The sequence below is a fragment of the Branchiostoma belcheri genome, unplaced genomic scaffold (genome assembly GCF_001625305.1).
Source record: "Branchiostoma belcheri isolate BF01 breed outbred unplaced genomic scaffold, Haploidv18h27 scaffold29, whole genome shotgun sequence".
Classification (NCBI taxonomy): Eukaryota; Metazoa; Chordata; class Leptocardii; order Amphioxiformes; family Branchiostomatidae; genus Branchiostoma; species Branchiostoma belcheri.
In genome coordinates, this window is record NW_017803898.1 from 1,795,278 (window position 1) to 1,823,275 (window position 27,998).

The 27,998-nt window shown below is 40.7% G+C and overlaps 2 protein-coding genes across 2 annotated transcripts; one reads left to right on the plus strand and one right to left on the minus strand.

Moving 5' to 3' along the window:
* Positions 1-2,994: 2,994 nt before the first annotated feature.
* LOC109473097 (myotubularin-related protein 9-like) lies at positions 2,995-15,950 on the minus strand. Its single transcript, XM_019773007.1, has 13 exons — positions 15,788-15,950; positions 15,209-15,368; positions 14,593-14,738; positions 8,206-8,334; positions 7,539-7,695; positions 6,993-7,097; positions 6,225-6,453; positions 5,563-5,701; positions 5,011-5,095; positions 4,590-4,659; positions 4,201-4,300; positions 3,775-3,902; positions 2,995-3,140 (listed from the first exon to the last, which is right to left on the minus strand). The coding sequence occupies exons 1-13, from the start codon at positions 15,932-15,934 to the stop codon at positions 3,086-3,088; spliced, it is 1,650 nt and encodes a 549-aa protein (XP_019628566.1). The 5' UTR covers positions 15,935-15,950; the 3' UTR covers positions 2,995-3,085.
* A 1,222-nt stretch (positions 15,951-17,172) lies between these two features.
* LOC109473031 (zinc finger C2HC domain-containing protein 1A-like) lies at positions 17,173-27,282 on the plus strand. The gene is made up of 10 exons (XM_019772924.1): positions 17,173-17,210; positions 22,191-22,264; positions 22,765-22,902; positions 23,366-23,510; positions 23,943-24,085; positions 24,645-24,780; positions 25,059-25,143; positions 25,798-25,989; positions 26,470-26,610; positions 27,046-27,282. Exons 1-10 carry the CDS (start codon positions 17,192-17,194, stop codon positions 27,245-27,247), a joined length of 1,275 nt encoding a protein of 424 aa, XP_019628483.1. The 5' UTR covers positions 17,173-17,191; the 3' UTR covers positions 27,248-27,282.
* Positions 27,283-27,998: the final 716 nt, after the last annotated feature.

The following is a 27,998-nucleotide window of genomic DNA, read 5'->3' on the forward strand; positions in this document are numbered from 1 at the left end:
GTGTGCTAATGCAAAGGTGCGCCAAAAACAGTTAGTCATGACAAGCAAATGGATAACATTTTGGAAACGCTATATTTTGAAATCTACTATCTTTCGTCAGTGACAATAAGAGACGGGAGAAATGCAGGTTTATAAGCACGAACTCCTGCAGTCTTAGTGTCACTGACGAAAGTTAGTGGATGCTACCTGAAACGTCTGACCGTTAACAAAATCATATCTAGTCGTTTGAGTAACTGTCGTTTGGAATATGAAATCTAATTTTGGTGAAATCTATGTTTGGTTTATTACAGGTATTTCCGTTAGCAAGTTTGACAACCTCCCACTAACTGCTAACGAAAATACGTATTTAACCTTACATGATCAGTTCGTAAGGTTAAACTGATATTTGGCATAAAACATCGCCATAAAAGTAACTTGCTTAAAAAAGTCGTCATGTAGCCGGTTTTTTCCTGAATGCATTATACAAATTGTCAATGGGTTAAGTCGTGAAATATGCTCCACCCTAGCAATAGCACACACGTTTTTTAGGTTTACATCCATTGAGCAGCTACCTAATCAAAAGGTGCTTGTTTTCAATTCAAGACTTCTAGAACTATCCATTCTCCAACCACATTTTGGTACTACCCTGTAATAAACACATCATAGCCTTGTATCACAGTGTATGTAATATCCTGTAGTATATACATGTACTACAATTCGGTATCTCATAGTGAATGTGGTGTATGTATGTGTCTCTTTTAGCTTTTTTATTGTTTTCTTTTTTTCTCTGTGCTGCAACATTTATCGATGTATAATCTAGTACAAACCAACATGTTCAATGGTATATCATACAGCAAATATATGTTAAACTTGCCAGCTTTACAAATTTGTGTAGTAAGAATAACAACAATACAGTAACTACCTTCAGTTTGACATCGTTTCACATGGTGCTACAGGAATAAGTTCATCAAATAGCCAACGTCTGTTCTAGTTATTTCTTTAATCATTTCTAAGACACAAGCTTAGACTTAATTGCGATGTCTTTGCTGCCATTATATTTCAACGATTGTTTAGGTTGATAATAACTACACTAAGTATATGCAGTACTAAGGAATAGTCGGAAGAAATAGGAGTACAGGGTTGTTTTGTATCGTAGTTGTGTTGTTTTTCCACATTGTATTTGGACTCTCAGGGCTTAAAAGTCGTGTGTGAAGTTTAACGTGGTTCTAAATAAAATATACTGCATCTAATTATTGTGTTCAAGATTTATTCGTAACAATTTCTAATGTTTTAAGAACAAAGGGACATGTTTCAGATGGTAGTCAGCACTAGTGACACTTGTTTGTGTGCAGATGGCATTCAGCGAAATGTATACATGTACGTATGCATATGGTGTTGAGCACAGGTTCTGTATGCATATGGTGTTGAGCATAGGTCCTGTATGCATATGGTGTTCAGAACAAGTCCTGTATATATATGGTGTTGAGCACATGTCCTGTGTGCATATGGTGCTAAGCACAATGTACAACTAAGTATGTTTGTATGCTGATTGTGTGTGCAGCAACAGGGGAAGGCACTGTTCTCTTTTTGACACATCATTCAGTACCAAGGACAGGCATGTTTTGTACATGTGTGCAGCTGATGTGTTCAGCACCAAGGACAGCTCTCTTCTTGATAAGTGTATTGGGTTCTTTTGGGTGTAGATACAGGCTTGGCTCTTGTGGTTAACGCTTGGAGCTCTCTCATACTGGGGCCACCAGCTTTATATCACTGTCCAAAATGACTGCATGCAATCCCTCACAACATATCCAAGCTGAGCTGGCCCTGGAATCGAACTCGCACTCTTGGGTCTACAAAAAAGACCCATATGCTCGCACTCTTGGGTCTAAAAAAAAAGACCCATATTCTCGCACTCTTGGGTCCACAAAAAAAAGACCCATATGCTCGCACTCTTGGGTCCACAAAAAAAAGACACATATGCTCGCACTCTTGGGTCCACAAAAAAAAAAGACCCATATGCTCACACTCTTGGGTCCACAAAAAAAAGACCCATATGCTCGCACTCTTGGGTCCACAAAAAAAAGACCCATATGCTCGCACTCTTGGGTCCACAAAAAAAGACCCATATGCTCGCACTCTTGGGTCCACAAAAAAAAAGACCCATATGACCAACCGGCAACATTGCAATTTACCGTTTGTGCCAATGGCCATGTCAGCAAGATATAGCCGATAACAATTTTCAGAGTATATTGTACAATCAACTTTTACTTAATAGATAAAGATCTATTTGTAACATTTAGCTTCTGATTAACAAGTACAAACAAGTAACAAAACCAACCAACGAACCAACGATAACCAACAAAGGCCAGTGTGAACGTAACAATTCTGGCCGAGATACGTTGGACATACCTGTGCCTATCGAAAGGCTCTGTTCTGCACCTATAGCTGCTGCTTTGTATGTGCTGCACTTTAAGTTTGGGCCACTAGGTGTCTCACCTACAGCATACAGCATTAAACATTACAACTACTGCAACTGTTACAGTACTACTCATTACATTCCTCACATATTCATAAATATTTGCATTAATTAATATTTGCATTACATCACATTGAACATATATACAATATCCAACTTTTGCACATATTTATGTTTACCGAAGGAAAACATATTGTTTTTGCTCAGTTTCCTCTTCTTCTCCAAACACTAAATTCTGACCTGGCCAATGACCTGATTTGTTGACGTCTGGTACCATGGTAACTGGTGTTGGGTTACATGATGTTGCAATTTTATAGCAGGAGGGATTTATACTTCTGACCATATATATGAATGTATTTGAGTAAGAATTAGCAGAGCAGACCATGTGTGAAGGTAAACATTATGCATTTGCTTTGCATATATTACCTTTCTAGTTCTCTTTTTGAGAAGCATAGTGAGCTCTTTCACACGCATGGTGTGTCTTCCCTAATACTAGTATATGAGACAGTCCACTTAAATTTTTCCTCTTAACAACTATCATATAATATTATTATCTAATGGTAGCTTGAATATGTATATGGGGCCTCTGTTGGTCAATATATATTATACTGACCATGGGCAAATCTTATCTTATTCTTCAAGAAGATTCGCATCTCTTGCTTCTCTCTGCAACTCCTCTAGTTGTCTGGAACATAGAAAAAATCATTTTTGTTAGAACTGCAAAAGGTACTTTATATTGTTACTATGCCAGATTCTGTGTTAAGTTCTATGACTACATGTGACAAAGTAGGTTACAAAAACTGTATGTCAATGTCTTGTTCTATTCCATTTGACTTTGTTTAACATCTATGGATTTTCCCTTGCCTATGGCCAAATTCCCACTGGCTCTTCTGGAACCCCATTTCCTGTCTCTGACCTTAAATGGCTAGCAATGACGTGCCCATTCAAATATGGATGGACGCAAACAAACACACAAAAACACATACACACACACACACACACACACACACAGACACAAATACTCACACACACACACACATACACACACACACACACACACACACACACACACACACACACACACACACACACACACACACACATAAACACACAACACACTCAAACACATACACACACACACACACACAACACACACACACACACACATGCACACAGGTGCCATTTCTTACCGCCTAAGTTTGGTGACTTTTAGACTTGAGCTCCTTGTTGTGATGTTTATGTTAAAACAAACATGCACACACACACGCGCACACACACAAAGTGTACACATTGAAAACACACACACAGTCCTTTCTTACCTCCTAAGTTTGGTGACTTTAGACTTGAGTTCCTTGTTGTGATGTCTGATATGGATAACCTCCTGCCATGCTGCGTCTTCAGCTGACTTGTTGGTCTCCCAACGTAGGAACAGGCCAGACCACAGTTGCTGCAGATACCACAAAAAAAGTAGAAGGTTTGGAACAAACAGATCTGTAAGTATTGAAATGGAAGAAAGAGACCTGTGGAAACCTGGCACTACATTCCACATGCTTTAACAAGGATTCGATGCAAAGCAGTCATCCTAAACTGAGGTGAAGCTTGATGCTTCTTCAAGTAGCTACCAGTGCGATACAGCTTTGCCATACACCTAGCATTTAGAACTACACTGTGTCACCCCTGATCTACACTTTAACGTTGAGGTGGCCATTTACAAAGGCCACTATGATAGCACTGATTGTACTCACGAGACTCTGTGGTGCTACAGATGGCCAGACCACACCATTGTTGGGCTCATAGAGGGGGTTCAGGTAGGTTCTTAACATCTCAGGGCTGTTCACATATGACCTGGAGGGTCAAAAACAAAACAACTTCACTACTAAGTATTAGTTCACATCATTCTCTGTGTTCAAGACTTTATAGGATGAGATATCTATTGGGAAGGCCATGCAAAACTTGTGGCACAGCTACATGTCATCTGTTGCAGGTAGTTTTCAGAAAACAGCATTTTGAGACCTTGACATCTAAGGAATTGATCAGTCTAATTGCTGCTGAGAGTGTAGTTTACCCAGACTGTTCTGATTATACTATTTAAGTTCATTTAACCAGGCTATTCTGGACATGTACATGTACTTACCACAGGGAAACTGTTTTGGTCTGGAGCTTGACTTTCTTTCTGTCGGATTCATTGTTGCACAAGAATGTACCTGTGTGAAAACAAAACTCTTTCACTTTGTGTAATACAATATACATGTATACATGGAGGGTCCAAACCCTCGTGGTCGCCCAAAGAAGAAATGGTTTGACAACATAAGGGAGGACCTCCACCACTAAAACTTAGACAACATCAACCCACAGAACAGAGGCAAGTGGCGGGCTGCCATCAAGCCTCAGTATTGCTGTGCAACCACGTCTAACCCTCGGAAGACGGGGAACAACAGACGATATACCAGACAGTGAGTGAGTGATTGACATGCAGCAAATGACTTATACCCTGAGAACATTTATGCGAAGATAAAATTGCTTTACCCTTTCTTTAAGGAGAAAGAAAGACTTACCAAACTGTGAGGCGTAGGAGTGTTCAAACAGCAGAACCAGGAACTGTTCATTAAACTCAAAGGAACATGGGAACTGCTGGTACACCTGGAGGGAAGGTACATTATACATGTCAGCAGGGGGACATTTGTAGGGGAGGTACGTTATACATGTCAGCAGGAGGCCAGTGGTAGGGAAGGTACATTATACATGTACATGTCATCAGGGGAATCATCTTGGATGTCATTACTGAACTTCTTTTCTTTATCCAGACGAATTGTTTTTACCCCAAAACTTAAAATCTGGCTGGTTTACATGACTTTGATTTGTACTGGGTGAGTGATTTTTCTTTGCTGCATTGAGTGTTACCACCTACATCTATGATGTGAAAAGGAACAATGGCAATGGTTTTTGAACAGTTTTAGTAAAATCCTTGCTTCCAAAATTCTGAGAGGTGCGGGTACATGTACAGGTGAAACTGGTCTGGTGCAGGAAATAATAATTTTCAATGACATCTGCACCAGTGCAGGTATGCAGAAAAAAAAGGATTTTGAGCCAGAACATGTGTGCCTGACCTGTAAGACACAGTCTAGGAAGAGTAAGAAGACGGGAGCCTCAAACTTCTGCTTGCTTGTGGAGTGGGCAGACTTCGCGCACCTATCTGCAAACGGGTGGCCTGCCTGCAACCACTCACGTTCTACCAGAGCTTCAAACCTGCAGAGAAGGTAAGGATCAACTACATGAAGTAACATTTGCATAATGTTTACCTTCACATGGTCTACATGTAGTCTAACAAAGTACTGCCATATCTATTCTTTTTATACATTCATACATATGGTGACCAGCCCCTCCAACTCTGTCCTGCCACTTGCAGGGTGGCCTGTGTGTAACCACTCACATTTAACCAGAGCTTCAAACCTGCACAGAACAAAGAATAAACTTTGAATCTACTAAAAGATAATACTAGTATTTGCAAAGCAAATGCATAATGTTTACCTTTACACAGTGTGTAGCCTAACAAACTACTGCCCTGTTTACTCTTACTCAAACACATTCATATGTACCTGACCAGCCCCTCCAACTCTGTCCTGCCACTTGCTACATAATGTAACTTAACCACCACAGGGTGTATGCTACAGACCAGTTAGTCACAATGTTAACAGCCATCTTGCCTATGGCTACACCATAGAATTCATAGTTTACATGTACATTTAAACCCATAAAGGTTAAATCTTACCCTCTGACAGTGCGACAGTCTGGGTTCAGGATGATCTGAGTGAGAGACGTGACTTGAAGCGTGGTGTCAATGCCCTCTGACCCATGGACCAGCACAGAAGCTCCCTCTCGGTCAATACACTGTGCGGCCAGGCAGGCTGTGGTCAGGATGTCCTTAACATGGGTGAGCCAGTTGCTGGCTTCAAGCTTGGACAGCCACTTGTCCATGCTGGAGTTGGGGTCCTGGCAAGCTGTGGTAGTACAAAGATGAAGATTCTTTATTGACTCAACAAAAAGAACATGGACTTTTGTATGGTTGTATATAATGATTGTAATTCTTTACCTGGACATTCTGTTTCAATGGACACTATAATTATATATGACACAGTACAAGACTATTTCCTGAAAGGGGTGAAAGAGGCTATTTACATCAGAGCCCATCACCATTCACTCAACAGCGACGGGGGCTGACATTGTCTACATGTATCTTAGATCCAGTGGGGACGTCACACTTCAAAGAAGCCACATGACAAGTCTCACTGGGTCAGTCTACTGAGGAAGACCAGAGTGAAAGCTCTAGGTGAGAGAACTTTATTATGTTAAGTTTTCACTTGAAACATGTAATTACCGACACAGATGAACTTTCATGATATGATTGTAATTCTTGTTTACGCAAGTATCAATAACCTCTTCCCCTTGTCCATGTGGCATGACATGCATGCAAACAAAATTATTTTTATTCCCAAGTTGTTCTTGGGAATAAAATGTGCTGGAAAAAACATGTTTTTACCTTCCACGAGTCTGACCAGACTATCCTGCAGGGCGTTCCACCTCTCGATGGGTTTGTGGATCCGTCTCCACTGGGGATAGTGCACCTCTGGCTCAACACCCCCACCTAGCAGAGACAAGCAGAATTGCAGGCACAAAAACTCAAAATTACAATCAAACCGCCACCTAGCAGAGATGAGCAGAATTGCAGGTATAGAAACTCTAGCCTGTACCATCCAGATTTTGCTCTGCTACACAAATCATGAATGGTGTTTTTTTTTTAGAGTAAGGCAGCAAAATCCGAATGGTACCCAGGCTATAAAACCTCTTTTAAAAGCAAAAATTGCAACCAATGAAAAGTATAGTAGTTATAGTTAATAAATATAATGATAAAAAAATTTGTTAATCATACTGGTCAAGCCAAAATTCAGAAGACATTTCAAACTCTGAGATTTATTATAATTTCTAGAACTATAGTTTCAATGTTATTCAGGCTTTAAGACATAAAGTTCTTTTCAAATAAATCAATGATAGACATAGGAATGTATGAGCAGTTAAAATCTCTAACCTCGAGCTTTAGCGTTGGCGGCCACGTTTGGAGCGCGAGTATCGATGATGTAACCTCGCTTGCCGGGTCGTAGCGTCGCGTTCAGGAGTTGCTCGTCTGATTTGCAGCGTCGACCGTTTGGACCAGTCAGGGGCTGGCTACTCCGTAATATTGATGTCTGCAGCAGAGGAAAAATTATAATTATTGAGTACTGCAAAAAACATACTACATTTTTGTGGGGATCTCGTTTAGCAGATGGCAGGACTTTCACCATCTCAACTTATATCTCTATATATGACTTATAACATGACCTAAAATGATAGAAATAAATGGCAGGCTGCCATCAAGCCTCAGCAATCAGTGTGCAAGCATGTAAGTGTGCAATCCTTGTTGACACCCCGAACAAGAGATGTTGAACAGGATAGTGAGTGAGTGTGTGAGTAAAAGAGGAAGAAGGGGTTTCAAAGAATTCTGTAAGGACAGTAGTGTACATGTACGTACATGTATATGAACATTGGAAACAGATAACTTTTACACACATCAAAATCTGCGAAAATAGAAATGGCTGTGTCTCATAATTATTTTCCATTAATTGAAGACTAACTATACTTAGAATAAGGTATCCTAAGACCATATACACTATCATACACCTGATAGTGATATTATCAAATATACATAGAATATTTACCCCATTTGCAGCGTGGAAGTAGCTCAGCACAGGAAACCTGCCCCCCTGTCTGAATGCAGCAGACTTGGCCAGTGTGGTGTCATCTATGGACTTGGGTACAACCACTGCAGAGGGGTAGGATGGGCACACCTGGGGGTAAAGAGAAAAAAAATCTAATACCTGTATTCATAAAAGCAACCTGGATATAATTTTGAAACATTTTTGGTATCTGTTGTCTGTATCTGTATTGCTAGTACACTCACGCTTTGGCGTAACACACAGGGGTTAAAATACTTTTTTTTTCCAGGTTGCCCGGGCGGCAACCTGGGTCAAAAGCCAGGTTGCCCCATCAGGTTTTCAGGTTGCCCCATTTGAAAGGACCTGGATTCTTCAAATCTGCTACCCAATATCCATTATCCTTTCTTTTTATCAATTAATAGGTTTGTTTATCAAGTAGCAAACACAACAGCTGTCAAACATCATCGTTTATTCAAAAATTCTACCTTCACATCTCCGACTCTGAGCCGGAAGAACTGCTGGTTTCATCATCTGCCTCATCCTGCCTGGGCCTTTTTCCATAAGGTCTGGTCTTGGGTCTCCTGGGGGCCTTCCCAGCTGACCACCACTTAGCAATAGCACTGTCTGGGTTGAAGGTGTCAACCGTTGTCGGTGATAGAGAAATTGCCATCAAGGCAGTGACAGTGTCTGAGGTGAGTCTGCTGCGCCAGTCAGACTTGATCCGTTTCATTAAACTAAACCCTCTCTCACACTCTGCAGTTGACAGTGGGAAGAGCAAGACTATCTGTACTAGTGCAAGGATGTCCCTGAACCTTTCCAGGTGGTGCCTCATAACTTCCTGCCACAGGTCAAGGTACTTGATATGCCCAGCAGTCAACTTTCTCTTCACCAGCCTCTTTAACTCAGCCCACTGCAGGAGGCAGTCCTCCAGGGAGTGCCCTGTCCTCTCAAGGGTTTCCTTGTAATGGGCAAAAATGGTGGACACCTCTTCCTCTCCATAGCTGTCCAGCTCTCCATCACCTGGGGGCCATAGTGTGGGATCAAATATCAGACCTGCATACAGTACAGCATTGTTAAGCAGAGTGTCCTTGAACCTACCATCCAGATGAAAGCTAAGAGACGACACAACAGACTCTGCCACATCCACCACAGACTCCTCTTGTCCTCTTCCCCTTGTGTGTGTCAGACCAACAGTTTTGTATCTTGCAGGTCGCTGATTATCATCAGTCTCTATTCCTTCCATCATCTTCTTTCTCAGCTTCCTCTTGTCTCCACTCAACTCCTCCATCTTTGCCTTTACAGTCTCAACTTTCGTCCTCACCATTTCTAGACTTACTTCCCGCTGCTGAAAACAGCTGCTGAGAGATGACAAGAACTTGATGATGTACAGCAAGAACTTGAGGAACATCACAAACTTTGCAGATTTCACAGTCTGCAGGATTCCTCTTGCCTTGCTTTTGCTGTCCCCAGTTCCAGCTTCAGCGACTTGTTCTAGATGTGTGACCAGAGCTTGGTAGCTTTTGTCTACTACACCTAGAGCTCTGTCAACATGACCAATCCACCTTGTACCCACAGTATTCACAGGCTTCAGTGCAGGACAGTTCAGGGTATCCCCTGTGGCCTTCAAACTAGCCAAGTTCAGTGGACTGTTCTTGTAGAACTTATAGATGGTCTGTAGGGTGTCAGACACATGCTTAAAGTACGGAACATCGTTCAATGTATTTTTGTATGCCAGCTCAAGTTTATGCCCAGAACAATGAATTCCAAGCACCTGATGCCCAGAGGACAGATTCTTCAACCGAGTAACAACCCCAGAAACATGTCCCATCATGACATTGGCACCGTCAACCCCTGCCGCTACCAACTTGTGCCGCCAATCAACCTGGCCCAGATCCTGTTCAAGGGCTTCCACTACAACATTGGTGATGGATTCGGCATCTGCTTTGTGAATTGGCTTTAAAGCGACAAATTTTGTTACTGGTCTGAAGTCTTCTAGAATATTTACATAAATGATTTCCTCCTGCACATTGGCAATATCTGTGCTGCCATCAGATAGAACAGCGAAGAAACTTGCATTATCTACAACCGTCTTCAGCTCTTCAAACATGGTGTCATGAATATACATAGCAAAGTTTTTTGCATTCATGTTGTTTAGGTATGTTTCACCTATGTGAATACCGTTGCACTTCTGTAGCTCCATCAAGCCTTTAAAATCTGTAAAAGGCCTACCATTTTTGGCCAGATAGAAAGCAGTGCGGAACAACGTTTGCAACTGTGACATATCTTGTTTTTCCATCCTACGCACTGCTTGTGGCAGGGGTCTTTCCTGTAGATAAAAAAAAGGAACAAAAGCATCTAGTCAATATGCTATTTCTACAATGGGCAAAAAAGACCAACAAACAATAAGAACATTGAAACAGTTTTATCATTGAAAAAATGCACATAAAATAAAACCATTGCCTACAGCCTCGCCTTATAATTCTAGCTAAGGCAAAGGGAACAGAAATATCTAGGCAGTATGTTACAATGTACTTTTATATTTGGCACAAAAAAAATACAAAAACATTGAAATGATTTCATCACTGAAAAAATGCACACAAAAAAATAAAATCATTGCCCACAGCCTCGCCTTGTAATTCCTGGCCTGATCGTATTTTAGCTAATGCAAACATGTGGCAAAAGGAACAAAAAATATCTAGTCAATATGTAGTCAATATGTGCTTTAATGTGCTTCTATATTTGGCAAAAAAAAATAAGCAGAATTACACGATATCATCGTTAAACAAATGCACAAAAAATAAAGCCCTTGCCCACAGCATTATAATTTCTGGCTCCATAGTATTTCAGCTATGATCATTTAAAAACTAACACCATGTTAAATGTGGCAAAAAATCCACTGGTACTTTTAACTCTACAACCCTCGTGGCGGCACTAATTAGTCAAGTTAGGGACGGGGTTATTTTTTTCTTAAGCATGTAGTGAAGACGGCTTTTGTAAGATTTATCGGAGAACATCAAAACTAACAAACCTGGCGAGGTATCAACGAGAGCCTCCTCTTTTCTTGCACTGCTTTGTGCGTCGCAGAATTCTCGTGTGCCGTTACACTGGAGATCTTCATGGTGGTACAGCCAGTCACGAATGAATTTCTGCCCCCGGACTTGTCAAACTCCTTGCACCAGTCACACACCATAGTCTCAACGTCTCCTTCGGTGACGTGGCGAAGCCATGGACGGTCGCTTTTCCATGCTTCTACAAACACGTATTTACGAATACGTTTCTGTGTTTTCCCCGCTGCGGTCGGCCCACCGGTCGAGTCCTCTCCTCGAGTCTCCGCCGCTGCGTTCGGCCCGCCGCCGGTCAAACCCTCCCCTCGAGTCTCCGCCGCTACGTTCGGCCCGCCGCCGGTCAAACCCTCTCCTCGAGTCTCCGCGGCCGAATCTTGATCCCCGACCTCCGGATCTGTAGACGCAGTTTCCGTGTCCTCGTCGTCAGGTTCATGACTTGTTGACGCCCTACGGGCGAAGTACTTAAACAACGTGTTTTTACCCGCCATGTTCAGTGAAAAAACTTTCCAAAAATGATAGCGAGGCAAGGAAGTTACGTTTCACTTCCGTACAACCAATCGTGTGGCTCTCCGTAGTTCATTTGCATACTTTGAGCTGAAGATCCCATATCGAATGGCAGCAACAGGCGCCGCGCACGTGAGCGAGTTTGGAGGACAAGGGATGTCCCGCCCCCTTCCTAGTGTCGGCTTTCTCTTTGGGACGCCGGCTCCATATATGGGCTGGCCTATTTAAATTCCCACGATGCCTAATAGAAGTAAACACAAATATGTTTCCTCGCCTCCCGTGTTCAACAGATCCCTCCATGTAACTCTGAACATTAACACCTTCCACTAAATTGCATTAATTCTATATCTTGCCAAGTTGAAAAAATACAAAGAGTTACTAAGTCACCAGCCTTATAATTATTATTTAGCGTGCTTTACAGGTAACGTCACGCATGCAAGGACTCGAGCCAGCGATTTCGCTAACAGAACCTTTATTCCAGAAAAGGCGTGGCAGACCAATGGTCTTCCAGACCAATAGGAACAAGTATGATACTGATCTTTGTTATAAATGTTGTATCCAACTGGAAAGCTTCTGTCTTCATTCTTTGAAGTAACAAAACTAGTCAACTACTGGTAGCACATGCCCATATAGCAAAGTACATGTTGGCAACTGGTATAAGTTGATTATACAATAAACTACTGGTACCACAAAAATACTACTGTTTAACTTCTGGTACAACAACACTATAACTTTATACTAAGTGCTGGCTAACTTGAAATTCAACAAAATATACGTTATATAATAACAGTTTTTACTAAATTCGGTACTGTGGTCGGTGACTCTGACTAAGCCGGAAGAGCTACAACGACAGTCTTATCTTTTCTGTCACTGCTTTGTGCGTTGCAGAATTTTCGTGCGCCGTTAAAGTTGTGAGCCTCATGGTGGTACAGCCAGTCACGAATGGATTTCTGCGCCCGGACTCGTCAAACTCTTGGCACCAGTCACACACCATAGTCTCAACGTCTCCTTCGGTGACATGGCGAAGCCATGGACGGCCACTTTTCCATGCTTCCATGAACACGTATTTTCGTGCACGTTTCTGTCTTTTCCCCGCTGCGGTCGGCAGATCGTCGGTCAGGCCCTCTCCTCGAGTCTCCGCCGCTGCGTTCGGCAGGCCCTCTCCTCGAGTCTCCGCCGCTGCGTTCGGCAGGCCCTCTCCTCGAGTCTCCGCCGCTGCGTTCGGCAGGCCCTCTCCTCGAGTCTCCGCCGCAGTTTTCCCGTCTTCTTCGTCAGGTTCATGACTTGTTGACGCCCGGCGGGCGAAGTACTTAAACAACGTGTTTTTACCCGCCATATTGAGAAAACTTTCCAAGAAAACTGATAGCGACGCATGGAATTTACGTTTCACTTCCGCACAACCAATCGTGTGGCTCGTAGTGTTTTCTGTGGATATCGACGTCTCCAGTTTAGTTCGTAAACTTGCGCCCATTGTAGCGATTGGCTCTCCGTAATTCATTTGCATACTTTGAGCTGAAGGTCCCATATAGAATGACATCGAAAGAGGCGCCGCGCACGTGCTCAGGGAGGCGAAACGTCAATCAACACCCACTGTTATTTGAGAAGCCGCGGAGCGGCCGCTGTAGAGGCCTAGAGGGACTGCTCACGTGCAGGCCGAGGCCGGCTAAAGCCGCGGCACTGTTTATTTCAGAAGCCGCTGGCCGTAAACCCAGCCGCTGTAAAAATAACTTGCGCTCCGGGCAACCTGGCTTTCCGAATAAGTCTCGCACAGAAAAAATTACTTGCGCGGCGAGACTGCGAGACCGGGTATTTTAACCCCTGAACACACCAGCTTTTTTGGAACTAGGTTACCCCAAACCCTATTCAATCTAACACATATCTTAATGATAGTTGTATCTTCACCAATGTATGTACTAAGTACATGTATCTACCCGCAACTCTACAATGATCATACAATTATGCTGCAATCAACAACTACATGTAGGTACATGTATATTGTAGCCTAAGAGTGTCGCCTTGCCAGTGTGAACCTGCTGGACAGAGCCACTTGAAGATGTGGTATGAAGATTGCTGTCCACCTCTGTATGTGTCAGGGACCTGTAGCAGTATAATCAAATACTGGATACATGTACTACTACCAGTAACTATTACTACATTGTATACATTGCACAGCATTGTTAACAATTGATTAACCTGTGGTTGCAACTGAAGGCTGGGCAACCCTGATTTAGAACACTGACCTTGTACTCTTTATTGACATAGCTGATTCTCCAGTCTTCCCCGGACAGTCTGCCGAACTCCGTCTCCGTCGGGAAGGCCTGCCAGCCATCCTCGATCACTTGGTTAACTAATGTTTTTGCAAAGGCTGGGCTACCCCAAGGAGACCCAGGGCAACACTAATATAAAACACTGACCTTGTATTCTTTGTTGACTTAGCTGATCCTCCAGTAACTTTTTATTGGCGTATCTTATTACATGGAGTGGATGTCTAACTTTCACCGTAGTACAATGTGTCTAGCCTGGTTACGAAACCTATTATAGCTCCCGAGTCCTACAGCCTCTAGCAGAGAGGCTATAATAGGTTTCGTAACCAGGCTACAATGTATCATGAAGACTAAAGTCAACCTGTTTTCAAGTACTGACCTTGTACTCTTTGTTGACGTAGCTGATCCTCCAGTCTTCCCCGGACAGTCTGCCGAACTCCGTCTCAGGCGGGAATTCTTGCCTGCCAGCCATCCTCGATCACTTGGTTAACTAATGTTTTTGCAAAGGCTAGGCTGAGCCAAGGAGGCTTGGGGCAACCCTTGTTTCAAGCACTAACCTTGTATTCCTTGTTGACGTAGCTGATCCTCCAGTCTTCCCCGGACAGTCTGCCAAACTCCGTCTCGGGCGGGAAAGCCTGCCAGCCGTCCTCGATCACATCAAACATCGGGCGGAAGAAGAACGGATACGTCAGCGTGATGGTGTCTGTGGGGGAGGAGAGTTTTCATTGGCTGTTAAAAATGGTGTCTGGAGAAAGGAGAGTTTTAATTGGCTGTTGGTCTCTTTCAAAAATGGTGTTTGGGAGAAGGAGGGTTTTGATTGGCTGTTGTTCTCTTTCAAAAATGGTTTCTGGAGAAAGTAGAGTTTTCATTGGCTGTTGGTCTCTTTCAAAAATGGTGTCCACTGTTTGACATGCAACAAATATCTTATAGCAAAGATAGAAATACATGTTGACAGATCCTGCAAACAAAGTACAACAGCTTTTTATTAGTGACCAAAATGAAAATGAGACCCTAGAGTTGAATTTTTGCTGTGACCTCTCCACTCTGAAACCAAGAATGGCTACTGTATGACAATTACTACTGAACTTAAAATTCCATTTTTTTCTCTACCCTGAATTAAACCATTGCGACCATTTCACAATTCAAAGCACCCACAGTTGTGTGTTTCCTTACCCAGAGAAGACAGGACCTCAATAGAACTTGCGATGTTGAGACATTCCTCCATCCCAGGGATGTCCAGTCTGATAATCCTGAAGTCCTTACACTTCACAGTCAGGTAACCCATGGAGCCAACAAACTTCTTCTCTATACTGTCCACTCCACTGTGCAGCAACTGGATATTATATAGGATTAAGACTTATTGAATACAATGTAACAGACTGAACACAATTAGAGCTTGAAATACCACCTGCATATGCAGATAAGTGCAAGCACATGGATATCAATGGAGGATTATTGCAGTTGTGCACAAATTTCTACTACTAATGTCTAGTACCTTACATGTACCTCACCAAGGTGACTCTTGAATCAGGCATGTTGCCCTCAACTCTGGAATTGAATTGGGTATATAGCATTACCCTCTTATAATGCAATATGCTACGACTACGAGTACCAGTGTACCTACATGTGTAACACAGTACTACAGTACAAGCTTTGTATTGGGTATAGAAGTGTGTATGGATTTTGTTCATTGTACATGTATTCATAGACTACTGAACTGTACAACTGGAAGATATCTAGACTTAAACTTACCCAGAGCTCCTCAGCATTTTTCTGCCGTGATGACAGGATGAGGTGATGTCCGGTGACACAAAGAGTTCCCTCGATCCGGGGGCAGAGCGGGCGATGCAACACCACTCCGTCCACCTTGGGGGTCTTGATCAGCTCAACAAACTCCATCTCGTGAAATTCAACAACTGAAACATGAAGATAGGAGTAAAACATTGAACTTTATTCCAACACAAGGGTTACAGAGCGATCAAATTTTCGATGACCACTAGTACTGTCGCCTTCATCAGGATAATTAATGACCAATCACTTCACAACGTGATCTCGCAAGAGTTACGGTTTACAAACACGTGACCTTATTCACACAAGAAGATAGGAGATTTTTGTACAGGGTGTCTTGTGTGCCTGGACTGAAATGAAGAGGTAATGGTGTATGGAGCCTTATGTTAAGTTGTGTGTTAGTATTTTGCCATTGTTGTCAATGTATGCATGTTTTGTATAGTCCCTGTATGTGTGCTGTACTGTATGTGTGTTAGAATGGACCATAGGAATGATAGTTACATGTCATCTTGCATTCTAAATGTGAATCCAAATAAAGTCAAAGTCTATTTTTCTTCAATAAGTAAGATGCGTCGTATTATGTTGCTACTTTGCTATTGATGAATTACTAGTAGGTAGTATAGTATACATGAGAAATTATCTTTGAGTCGACAGAAAATTTTAGTTTTGAGGACGTAACGTTTATACTCATATCATATAGACGGTTTTTAACCTAAATGCAACATTTTGAGGAGATAAAACTTACCTCAACAAATCACAAGAACTGGTAAATTATCTGCTGGGCTCTAATATAGTCAGATATTTCTTCAGTATCGAAATATCTTGATTTAGAAACGTTCTGTCATGATTCTTAGGTCAGTCGACCACCATTTTCTTTTTGCCTATTCCATTACAAAACCGGGACCGAACAAGAGATTTAGAAATTGTATTTTGACAATGTATTTACTCATAGTATTGACAAAAGCTGATAAATATATATCAATTATATTAAAGAGAATGTATTAATATGTATTTATATTCCAATATATCAACAAAAAATATTCTATTATTTTCCAAAATACCCCCTTTCCGAACTGTTATTAGTATAAGCCTATCTCGTGTAACGCGAGAAAAGGCGAGATCATGACGTCATGCACTGCTTGGGGGCAACCCCATAGCAACAAAACGCAATATACTAATATTCATATATGAAAATTATATACTACTTGATCATTAAATTAGAGTAATAATTCACATATCAGACATATTATATTTTATCTAAGTAATAAGCATATGGCAGTTTCTAATTTAATTGCTTTTGGTAAGTTTGAATTTTTCTATTAAGTTGTTTACATTTTGATGCACTCCTCAGCAACAGAGCTATACAACATGGCGGACCAATATGAAGGTATGTGAAAACGATACTCTTTATTTTCGTATCAAAAAGTATTATATGACAATGTCCTCCTTACAAACCATTAATGGCATGAACTTAAGATGTCAGAGCTCTTTTTTACGTAGACAGGTACTGTTTCTAATGCTGTACTGTTCTTAGATATAAAGTTGAACTTGGTTGACACAACGAAATTCTTTTTATGTGCACCATTCATAAATTCCTAAATCGTAAATGTATGCTTAGGTGTTCTTTACTTCTTTAGCACCTACAACCTAAGTGCAAGGAGTGATATATTTTATTACAATAGTTAGAATCGCAAGATATTTTGATTATAAAAGAAGAGAAAATCAGTAGTATAATGTTGTTATTTTCTTTTAATCAAAATCAATTTTGTTACTTGTTAATTGCTCAATAATTTTTGTCTTGTCTCTTCCAAGTATTAAGTTTGTCATGTCTTGTTATGTCAATGAATTATATCATTTTGAGTAGCACTCATTTTTGCGTGTGGAAGAAGAAGCTTTGAAAGGTCTTTCTTCGTTTTTCTCTGTTTTTTGTCAAGTAAATTTAACATCTCAACACAGTGACTGTAGTATCAGACATTTGGTTAAGTGGCACTCCAGTGATTTTTATTAACAGTGAAAAGAAGCATTAAAGTATATCATTATGGAATGTGGCATTCAATGAAGCAAATATGTCTTTGCTAAAGTTAGCAGAAAATTATCTCCAATTTTAAACAAATTACTGGAATACGTTTGATTTTACCTTTAAGCTGATTAAATCCTTTGAATTAAATCTTTCATTTAATAGTGTTTAGTGTTTAAGTGAAAAATTTGTGAGCCACTTGTTGCAAAAACAAAGCATTTTCCCTCAAAATTCCTATCAAAAAGGTGTAATTTTATTTTTGAAGTGAGAAGGAGGCCAGGTTGCATGACTCATATACTCACTGACAGAATCAAAAATCAGTCATAAATAATAGATTAGATAAGTCCACTATAATTTTACTCTTTGCTTTGGCATTGTTTATTAGCAACGATCATTCATTATGCTAAACGGTACAGGAGTGGTTCTTCTTTTATCTTTTCATAGTAAGTTTCTTTATCAGGTAGGAACGGTTTGTTGTATTACTTTTGCCAATGATTGTATTTTTCTTCTTGTTTTGTCTGTGTACTGTTTTACACAATCATGTAATTGTCTACTACATAGGCACATCCTGTTTGTTGCTGTAAATCTGACTGGACAGAAAATCAATAATGTCATGACAGGGTAGACAGTTCTTTTGCAGAAACCATGTACAGGTATATTTAAGATTGCACTAGCATCAAATTAGGGATGTCATCGTTAATAATATGTCCTTAAAATGTTCTTAAAATCATGTTATATTTGGTAAGTACTGTAGGCAGTGAATATTAATTAGACATCTTTCCCCTTAGTTTAGAAAGGTATTACATAGGACATTTTATAATTGTGAGTAATATACACAAACTAAGCCTCAATTTTTCCAAGATATCCAGTAAGTACGGTCCGTTAACATGGTAATAGAAATATATGAGCTTGTTGACTTATCAGTTAAGTGGCTAAAATTTGATATGCATTACCAGTAACAGTACTCTCCAAACATGGTGGAAAATTGTAATTTTGTGGCAAATTTTCTTTGCCATATTATTTTGTTTGAAATAGTACAACACTGTTCTTTGTTTAGTATGCTAGCCATGCACATAATTTTGTAATTGCATGTACTATTTCCAATTTTACGGTATGCTGTGAGTCAGTGGTAACTAATCCCCATGTAATTCCAAATAATTTCCAATATTTTACGGTAGATAGGATACAAGTCACATGTGACTAGTATTCAGAAGCTCCCTCCACTAACAGCTGACTTAGTTGCTATTGGTTGAAACATCATCATTTGCTGGGCACGCATGTTTTTCTTTCTGTTTAAGCTGAAATCTTAAGTTGTTAGACCTATTTCCCACAATTTAGAAAATTACACATGCTATATTGCCACATCCATGTAAAATATGATATTTACAGTAAATGTTTATGAATAATCATAATAACATTTTTTTTTACCTTAGGCATTACGTATTAGTCATGCTATCATTGAAAGGCATTTCCTGTATGGGTTTGCAATTTAATACCCATTGCCGACGGAACTGATCATTGAGCATTTATATAAGCTATTTACCATATGAATACAGCAAAAATCTCCTCTCAAAATAGAATGGTTTCCAAAATGTAACAGGTGGTGCTAGTATACGATGTGTTCAAAGCACCAAGATTACCCCATAAGGCACAAATAGTATGCGAAATGTTGTTAAAATCCAACATCAAGCCCTGACTTACACCAAGGCTAAAACCCTCACCCCTCACAAAATAGGTGACAGCGAATGATTAACAAAATCGTGACTCTATTTACTGTTATAGTAAATAGTGTCACGATTCTGTATTTATTCATCCCTGGTCAGTAACCAACCTATTTGTATGTATAAATTTGCTAGTAGCTGCACTATATACTCTACTAATTGCCCTACATTGTGTGAAGCCACACACACTATGGAAATCATGCAATTAAAAAGCATTGGCATTCAACATAGTATATTTTTAGCACAATTCATATTCAACATAGTGTATTTTTTAGCTTAACGAGTATGTAACGTAAAACCTACCTTTGGTATGACTAGTATTCATATTGGGACCACCTACTAGTATAGCATGTATGGAAATCATCCAATTAAAATAAAAAGCATTGGCATTGAACATACTATATTTTTAGGACAATTGATATTCAAAAATGTGTATATTTTTTAGCTTAACAAGTATGTAACATACAACCTTACCTTCAGTATGACTAGTGTTCATATCTGGACCACCTATACTATAGCATGTATGGTGTGGAAACCATCCAATTAAAATAAAAAGCATTGGCATTCAACATAGTATATTTTTAGCACAATTGATATTCAACATAGTGTGTTTTTTAGCTTAACGAGTAAGGTACATACAACCTACCTTTCGTATGACTACTAGAAGTAGTGTTCATATCGACACCACCTGTTGCAATGGATATGGTGTGGGATATTTGCCCATAGTACATGTATATTTTCAGCGCAATTGATATTCACAATAGTGTATTTTTTTAGCTTATATTTTAGCTTAACGAGTAACATAGTGTATTACATGCAACTTACCTTCCGTATGACTAGTGTTCATATCTGGACCACCTATAGCACTTATGGTGTGAAGTATATTTTTAGCACAATTGATATTCAAAATAGTGTACTTTTTTTAGCTTGGAGAGAATATATGAGTAACATACATACAACCAAGAGATTTTAAACCTCTTTAATACAACTTACCTTCAGTATGACTAGTGCTCATATCGGAACCACCTGTTGCATAGGATATGGTGTGGGATACCTGTCGGCTGACTTGAGGTTCACCTGTGGTTTTGGCTCAGGTGACATGTACCTGTAGGATATTGAGTGTCTAGAGTTGGGTCTGATATTCAAAATAGTGCATTTTATAGCTTCAAGAGAATATACCAAAAACATACCTACCTTCAGTACCTTCTGTGTTCATATCTGTTCCACCTGTTGCATTGAATACCTGTCCGCTGACGTGAGGTTTACCTGTACCTGTGGTTTGGGATCAGGTGACATGTACCTGTACCTGTAGGATCTCAGGTGTTTAGGGTTAGGTACGATGTGAATCACCATGTGGACTGGGTTAATCTTGTTGACATATTTGCATTCGATGACGGAATTGCCCACTTACGGAAGAGGGGGATTTAATAGCTGGAGCATTTAATTTGGTTTCTTTGAAATAAGATACTATCATTACAGCACGTATATTTCACAGTTATACTAAATCGATTTCTGTATATTTTTTTAAATCATAGTAAATGAGTATTAAAATGTGCTTAAAACTGTATTCTAAAATCAGGTAGAAAAATAAATACATGTACAAGTATGAATTATAAAACATGATTATGGCACATAATTTTTTTAATACTTAGGTCTTGATTTTTGTCATACCATGCTTTTTTCAGCATTCATTAGATTTAATATAGAATTTCTGTGGCAATTATGATTGTTATTATCTTCAAAAGGTTTCTGAATAAAAGACAAGCACCTAAAAACAAACATACACTGTAACTGATTAACTCTGAGCATATTTAACTTTTATCAAATACATACATAGTACTACAAATGTAGTCAAACATGTCAATCCAAAATGTTTCTCAATTCAAGTGTGATTTAAATACCAAGTTTTATTCAGTCCACCCCCATGAAGAAGTGGGAGCACCCAACATTGTGGCATGTTAGTATCTAAAGCTGTTGTCCTTACATTCTGTGTAGCCAATGTACCGTGCTATTGTGGAGAGGTCGTATGTAGTTTATATAATAACAAGAGCCGGATCTCTGCCATTGTCAGCCATGCAAAACACATGTTACAGGTGATGCATATGGTGTTGTTGTTGTAGGGTTGTTGACTCAGAATCTGAAGGTTCTGGGTTCAAATCCCAGTGGCAGGCCCCACTGTAACAGTTGTTTCCTTGGAAAAGGCACTTACATGTACATGTAATACCAAATTTCCTCACTTTATAGTGAACATGAGAAACAAAAAGTAAACACATGATATGAACATGCCTGCAGGTATTGAAAATGAAAATATGAACATGCTGCAGCCATACAAAGAAATAGCTAACATGTACATGTACACATTCTCAAAAGCAAGTCAGACTGTAAAAATGAAAACAATAACTGTACAGTTTACTCATCCATAGACAACTTGAAAGAAAGTGTACACCAAATAGAACAGTAAATAATATTCACAGTAAAGGCTGCTTTTGTGATATGGTACAGTTTCATCCATGAACGAAATACAAAGCGAAGATCAGCTTACAGCCTTCTACCTTGAAATTACATCCCTGAAAATAAACAAATTTACAGAATGCCAAGCTCATGTTTTTTCTTCTGTCTTCATTTCCAGCATTCCGTGCTTCGTCCATGGATAATTTGCAGCCCTGTTCAACATGTGGGCGAACTTTTGTTCCTGAAGTTTTAGTAAGTATATTACCATCATTTCTTCCTTTATTTCTGTTTCTACAATGTACTAATTTTACCTAGAACATTTTATTAATTTTGAAATAGTGTTCAAATTTGGCAGAGGCACTACACCCCCAGAAGGGGCATGTGGAGTGAGTAGTGAGTGAGTGAGTGAGTGAGTGAGTGAGTGAGTGAGTGAGTGAGTGAGTGAGTGAGTGAGTGAGTGAGTGCGTGAGTGAGTGAATGAGGTCAAATGTTGGATTTTTTCTGTTCTGAGAAGGATCTGAGTGAGTGAGTGAGTGAGTGAGTGAGTGAGTGGGTGTGTACATGAGTGGGTGAGTGAGTGAGTGAGTGAGTGAGTGAGTGAGTGAGTGAGTGGGTGTGTACATGAGTGGGTGAGTGAGTGAGTGAGTGAGTGAGTGAGTGAGTGAGTGAGTGAGTGAGTGAGTGAGAGATGTCAAAAGTTGGACTTTTTGTTGAAGCCAAGTTCTGAGAAGGCTCTGTTTTCACTCCAACAGGTGAAGCACACCAGAATCTGCCAGAAGAATGCACAGAAGAAGAGGAAAGTGTTTGACTCTGGTCGGATGAGAGCTCAGGGGACAGACATCCCTGTTAACAAGACACAACGGACACAGCCACTAGGCACACAGCCTAAGGTATTAACATACTAGAGTTAGATTTAATGCATTAAATTTACTCCAAGACTGCATCTAAAAGCATACACATTTTGAGCAGTTATCACCGCTGGGCATACAGCCATAGTGTTCTAGCCAGGCCTTTTTAGCATAGGGGCCGCCTATATGCTATGATTTTATGATTTTGACCCCCTATGTTATAATTTTGACCCCTATGCTGTCTTTCAACCAGCATAGGGGAGGGAGAACCTCCATAAAATTTGCAAATATGAAAATGAAGCTATAGCAAAGGGAAAGCCTTAACTTCACAAAATCTGTTCCTCATTAAAGTTTTAAACAAGAAATAGTGTCTCATTGGGTTGAGTTTCAAAATATTTCAGCTCAATGCGTGATTTGTGCCACAAAAGTTGCTCTGCTGTACCTGACCCCTATACTATGAAAAAATCCTGGTGAGAACCCTGACCATGATCCTGTTTTCTACCAGACGACCCCGACAAACTCAAAGCAGTCCAAGTGGAGGCAGCAGCATGAAGACTTCATCCGCAGCATCCGCGCTGCCAAGGAGACAGACGTCGCAATCAAGACAGGGAAACCGCTGCCACCGCCCCCTCCTCCTGCTATTAACCCTGGTTAGTAGTACATATATCTTATATATATAATATCTATCTATCTAATAAAAGTATCTATTTGACTATCCATCCATCCATCCATCCATCCATCCATCTCTCTCTCTCTCTCTCTCTCTATTAGATAGATAATACATGTATATTATTACATATGATAGATGGATAGATGACCTGGACCAGATTGCTGTCACCATGGTAACTGGTGCAGTAGCAGTCACCCTGTGGTGTTGGGTTACATTATGTAGCAAGTGGCAGGGCAGAGTTGGAGGGACTGAATAATCAACCATGGTCAACACATTTTAGGACACCATTGATGCTTATTTACTTTTTAATTGGTGGTGTTAAAGAAATCTTTTACCATCCTACAATGTATTACTGACCTGATGACACAGTTTGCATGCTCCCAGAGCAAATTTTGTAACCTCTGTATTGTAGACTACGTCCAGTGCCCGCACTGTGAGAAGAGATTTAATGAGACAGCTGCAGAGAGACATATTCCCTGGTGTGCAGAGCAGACCAAGAGAATACCTAACAAGAAAAACCAAGATGCAAAATCAAGGATGAATGCAAGAACACAGGTATGAGAAGCCCTCTAATTTATCATACAATCATACACTTAATTCTACATGTACAGCTATAATAATACGCCCCACCAATTTAATTCCCTTACTACTACTAACTACTACCGTCTGGTTTATCTTCTGTTGTTCCCCATCTTCCGAGGGTTAGACGTGCTTGCACTGCAATACTGAGGCTTGATGGCAGCCCGCCACTAATGCCTCTGTTCTGTGGGTTGACGTTTAAGTTCAAGTGGTGGAAGTCCTCCCTTATGTTGTCAAATCATTTCTTCTTTGGTCGACCACAAGGGTTTGGACCTTCCACATCCAGTATGAGGATCTTATTGTTGGAATCTGTCAGACTGAGTATATACAGGAAGGAATGTCTTCTTTTTTTTGTTTGATTCTCTGGAAATAATATTTCATTTTCCTGAATGGTAGACATGATAATGTTTGGAATTGTTACAGACTAAATTTTTTTTCTTTTCAAATCACAATTAATACAAAATGAATAATTAACAATACTAGCTATAGTACAAAGGATTTGATGAACAAACTTTCTGTGCTTGTTTCCCTACAGTACCGTGCCCCCCTCCCTGGGAAGAAAAAAGCAGCAGCCAATTCGACATCACGGATGACATCCACTGCCAACAGTGCCCAGAGCAGGGGAGTGTCCAGTGGGTACGGTGCACAGAATGGGGCAAGGAGAATGCCAGGTACATTGTACATTCCGTATCTGTATCAGTAAAGCCGGTATAAGCACCTTCGGCGTAACACACCAGCTTCTGTATCTGTATAGCCGGAATAACCGCCCTTCGGCATAACACACCACCTTCTGTATTTATATAGCCGGTATAACCACCCTTGGGCATAGCACACCTGCTTTGCAGGCACACAGCATGGTGGCAGCTAGCTACATTACACCGAACAAACTTCCTTTGAACATCTAACTTCTATGATCCCATTATGATCCCTATTATCCCATTGTTTCCAGGTGCCACCTCCTTGTCCAATGGCAGCTCAGCAGCCACAGCCAGATCTGCAGCAAACAGAGGGCCTGCGGCTGGAGGAAAAGGAAGGTACGTATTGTATCTAGAACCCTGCCCTGGTAACCAGACCGCAGTGAGCTCAGCGTTATCCCTTCGGCGCCGAGAGCGTTTTGGGCCGCTAACCCGGCCTCAAGTACCGCGCTTGGGGGGGGGGCTTAGGTTTCTTCGGTCTGCGGCAAAAGAAGACTAAGCGTAATACAGGAAGTCAGTGGATACAGGGAAACCAGCTGGAGAGAGGTCCATGGTATAACTCGCCTGTGCTTGGTAAAGGCGGGGCTGAAAAATTACCGCCAAGCCGACCAAAGGTTTGGTACCCAGGCTACCAGAACCCTACCTATCTAACAGAAAAAATTCATCAGGTAGGTAGAGAAGTGCTGGTTGTTAAAGAAATCCTAATATTCTGTTCCTATCTATTTATTCACTTTCATGCCTGAATGGTTAGTCCAATTTTAGTAGAATTGAACCTAGAAAATAGAAAATTTAGTATCTTGAAAGTCATTTTGAAGCAGTTTTTCAAACTGTACTTTCCAACACAAAGGATTTGACTCACCCAAACTTTCGATCATTGTGCAACTCCACTCTTTGTCAAGGAATTTGGGTCCAAATGTCAAGTCCAATCCTTTGTGTGTAAACTGCTTCATAGAAAATTTATTGTTCTAACCTTAAATTCATGGTTATCCACAGATCACAGTATGGGTACCAGAACTATGACAATGACAGTGACAATGATGACAGCTATGACAGGAGAGAATCAAGTCCCTTGGACCACGGGCGTGGCGTCATGCTCAGGACAGGCCGGGTCAACAACTCACCCCCTGTGCGACAGGCCAATCAGAGACCTGCTAACAGATCATCACCAGCCAATGCTGCCAGAAGGTATTGTGTGCTTGATTCTGATTGGTTAGCCCAGAAGGTGTCATGATATTTGATGATAGCAATACATTTTGACATACTAGTAACTGTATCATTTACTGTATAACTGGTATATCTGCCCTTCGGCATAACACACCAGCTTTGCTGCGCTGGTTGTAGTGCCTGGGCATACATGTACATGTAGCTGCTCAAAACAGAAGCATCTCGAGTTAGTCTCAACATTTGAAGCTGGGAGAGAAACTACTGCCGAGGCAAAAAGAAGAGCCAAGAAATGAATGTATGAATGAAAGAAGGAAGGAAGGAATGAAGGAAGGAATGAACGATCGAATGAATCTTGCCAACAAAAGAACTGACTGAGAACCAGTAGATGCAGAGTGGCTGTGAACACAATACTTCAAGCAAAAAAAAGTTTTGGGCCCCCTCAATCCTTACTTGATAATGTATTTAATTCCAAGTGTATACATGTATTGGTTCTGCCCACAGAGGCAACAGTGGGTTGATGGGTGGGATGAACTCTCGTACACCGACTCCGCCGTCGGTCAACCGCGGGCGCCCCCCCTCCGGTCCGTCTTCTGCGACACGGAGAAAGAATCCTGCAGCCAACCACATGTCTGCAAACTCTAGGTGAGAACTTTGCAATAAGGTAAAAGGTAAAACAGTCAACTGAGGTGATGAGGTGATGCTTGTAGTGCACAAATATGCTGCTTTGCTGCACACACTAGTTTGGGGGTCTTCAGAGGATGCCATTTATAAAATCAAGTCAGTGTGACCATACTGTCATTTTGCCAAGTAGTACTTAAGATATGCAACCTGTTATCCACCTTAAACAAATTCACGTGAAGGCCACTGTGTCAAGCCTCCTCACTCAGGTGTAGGGACTGGCACAGCTACATGTGTATCATGCTTGGAAAATCTGTATCTGTATATCTGTACATGAATATGTACTTGAATATGTATCTGTACATGAATCTGTATCTTAATGCAAATACAGACTTCAAGTGATTGCCATAGACGTAATGCCAGCTTATTGAATCTCAAATTTAAACCATCCTGTTGCAGATATGATGACTATGATGAGTATGACTACCAGTCTACAGGAGATCTGCCGGAGAGACTGACACAGGCCATGCGGCTGGGAAGCACAGAAAACATCGCTGGGAAGACGGCTTCCAAGTTTTGTCATGAGTGTGGGACACGATATCCGGTCCCAAACGCTAAATTCTGCTGCGAATGTGGAACTCGTAGGATATGGCTGATGTAAATGAAAGAAATGTAATGCAAATCTAATGTAAAGGAAAGAAACATTCCAATATAATGATTAAAAGTACAATGTAGAGTAAAAAAGAAGACCACCTAGGGGACTGATAGAATCCGGTCTATGACAACATCCAAGTTTTGCCACGAGTGCGGGACACGATATCCGGTCCCTAACGCCAAGTTTTGCTGTGAATGTGGAACACGTAGGATATGGCTAATGTAAAGATAAAATTCAAATATAAAGATTAAAGGTAGAGTCAAAACTCCCCAAAAAGGCCACCTAGGGGACCAACAAAATCTGGTTCTGCCACGAGTGCGAGACACGATTCTTAATTTCTAAATTCTGCTGCAAATGTGGAACGCAAAGGATATGGCTAATGTAAAGAAACGTTCCAAGAATATAGCGATTAAAAGTATAAACTTCCAAGAAGACCACGGGACCAAAAAAATCTAGTCTATGTGGACAGGTGGTTTTAATGCTTGTATCAATGGAAATGATCTTCTAAGAGCCCAGCAAAAAGTGGTCACAATGGCTAGGAGGTCCTGATGTAGAGGTGGTCACTTGTACAGGTTAGACTGTAGTCGCTTATATAGGGACTAAGAATTTTAAAAGTTTTAACTAAAAAGACCAATAAATAAGACAACAATGCTTCTCATAGGGACACATCCACATTTGAGATACACAAGTACTGGGTTGAAAGAGCTCATATTAGAATTAGGATTACTATAGGATGTTGGTCAGAATGATCCTTGTA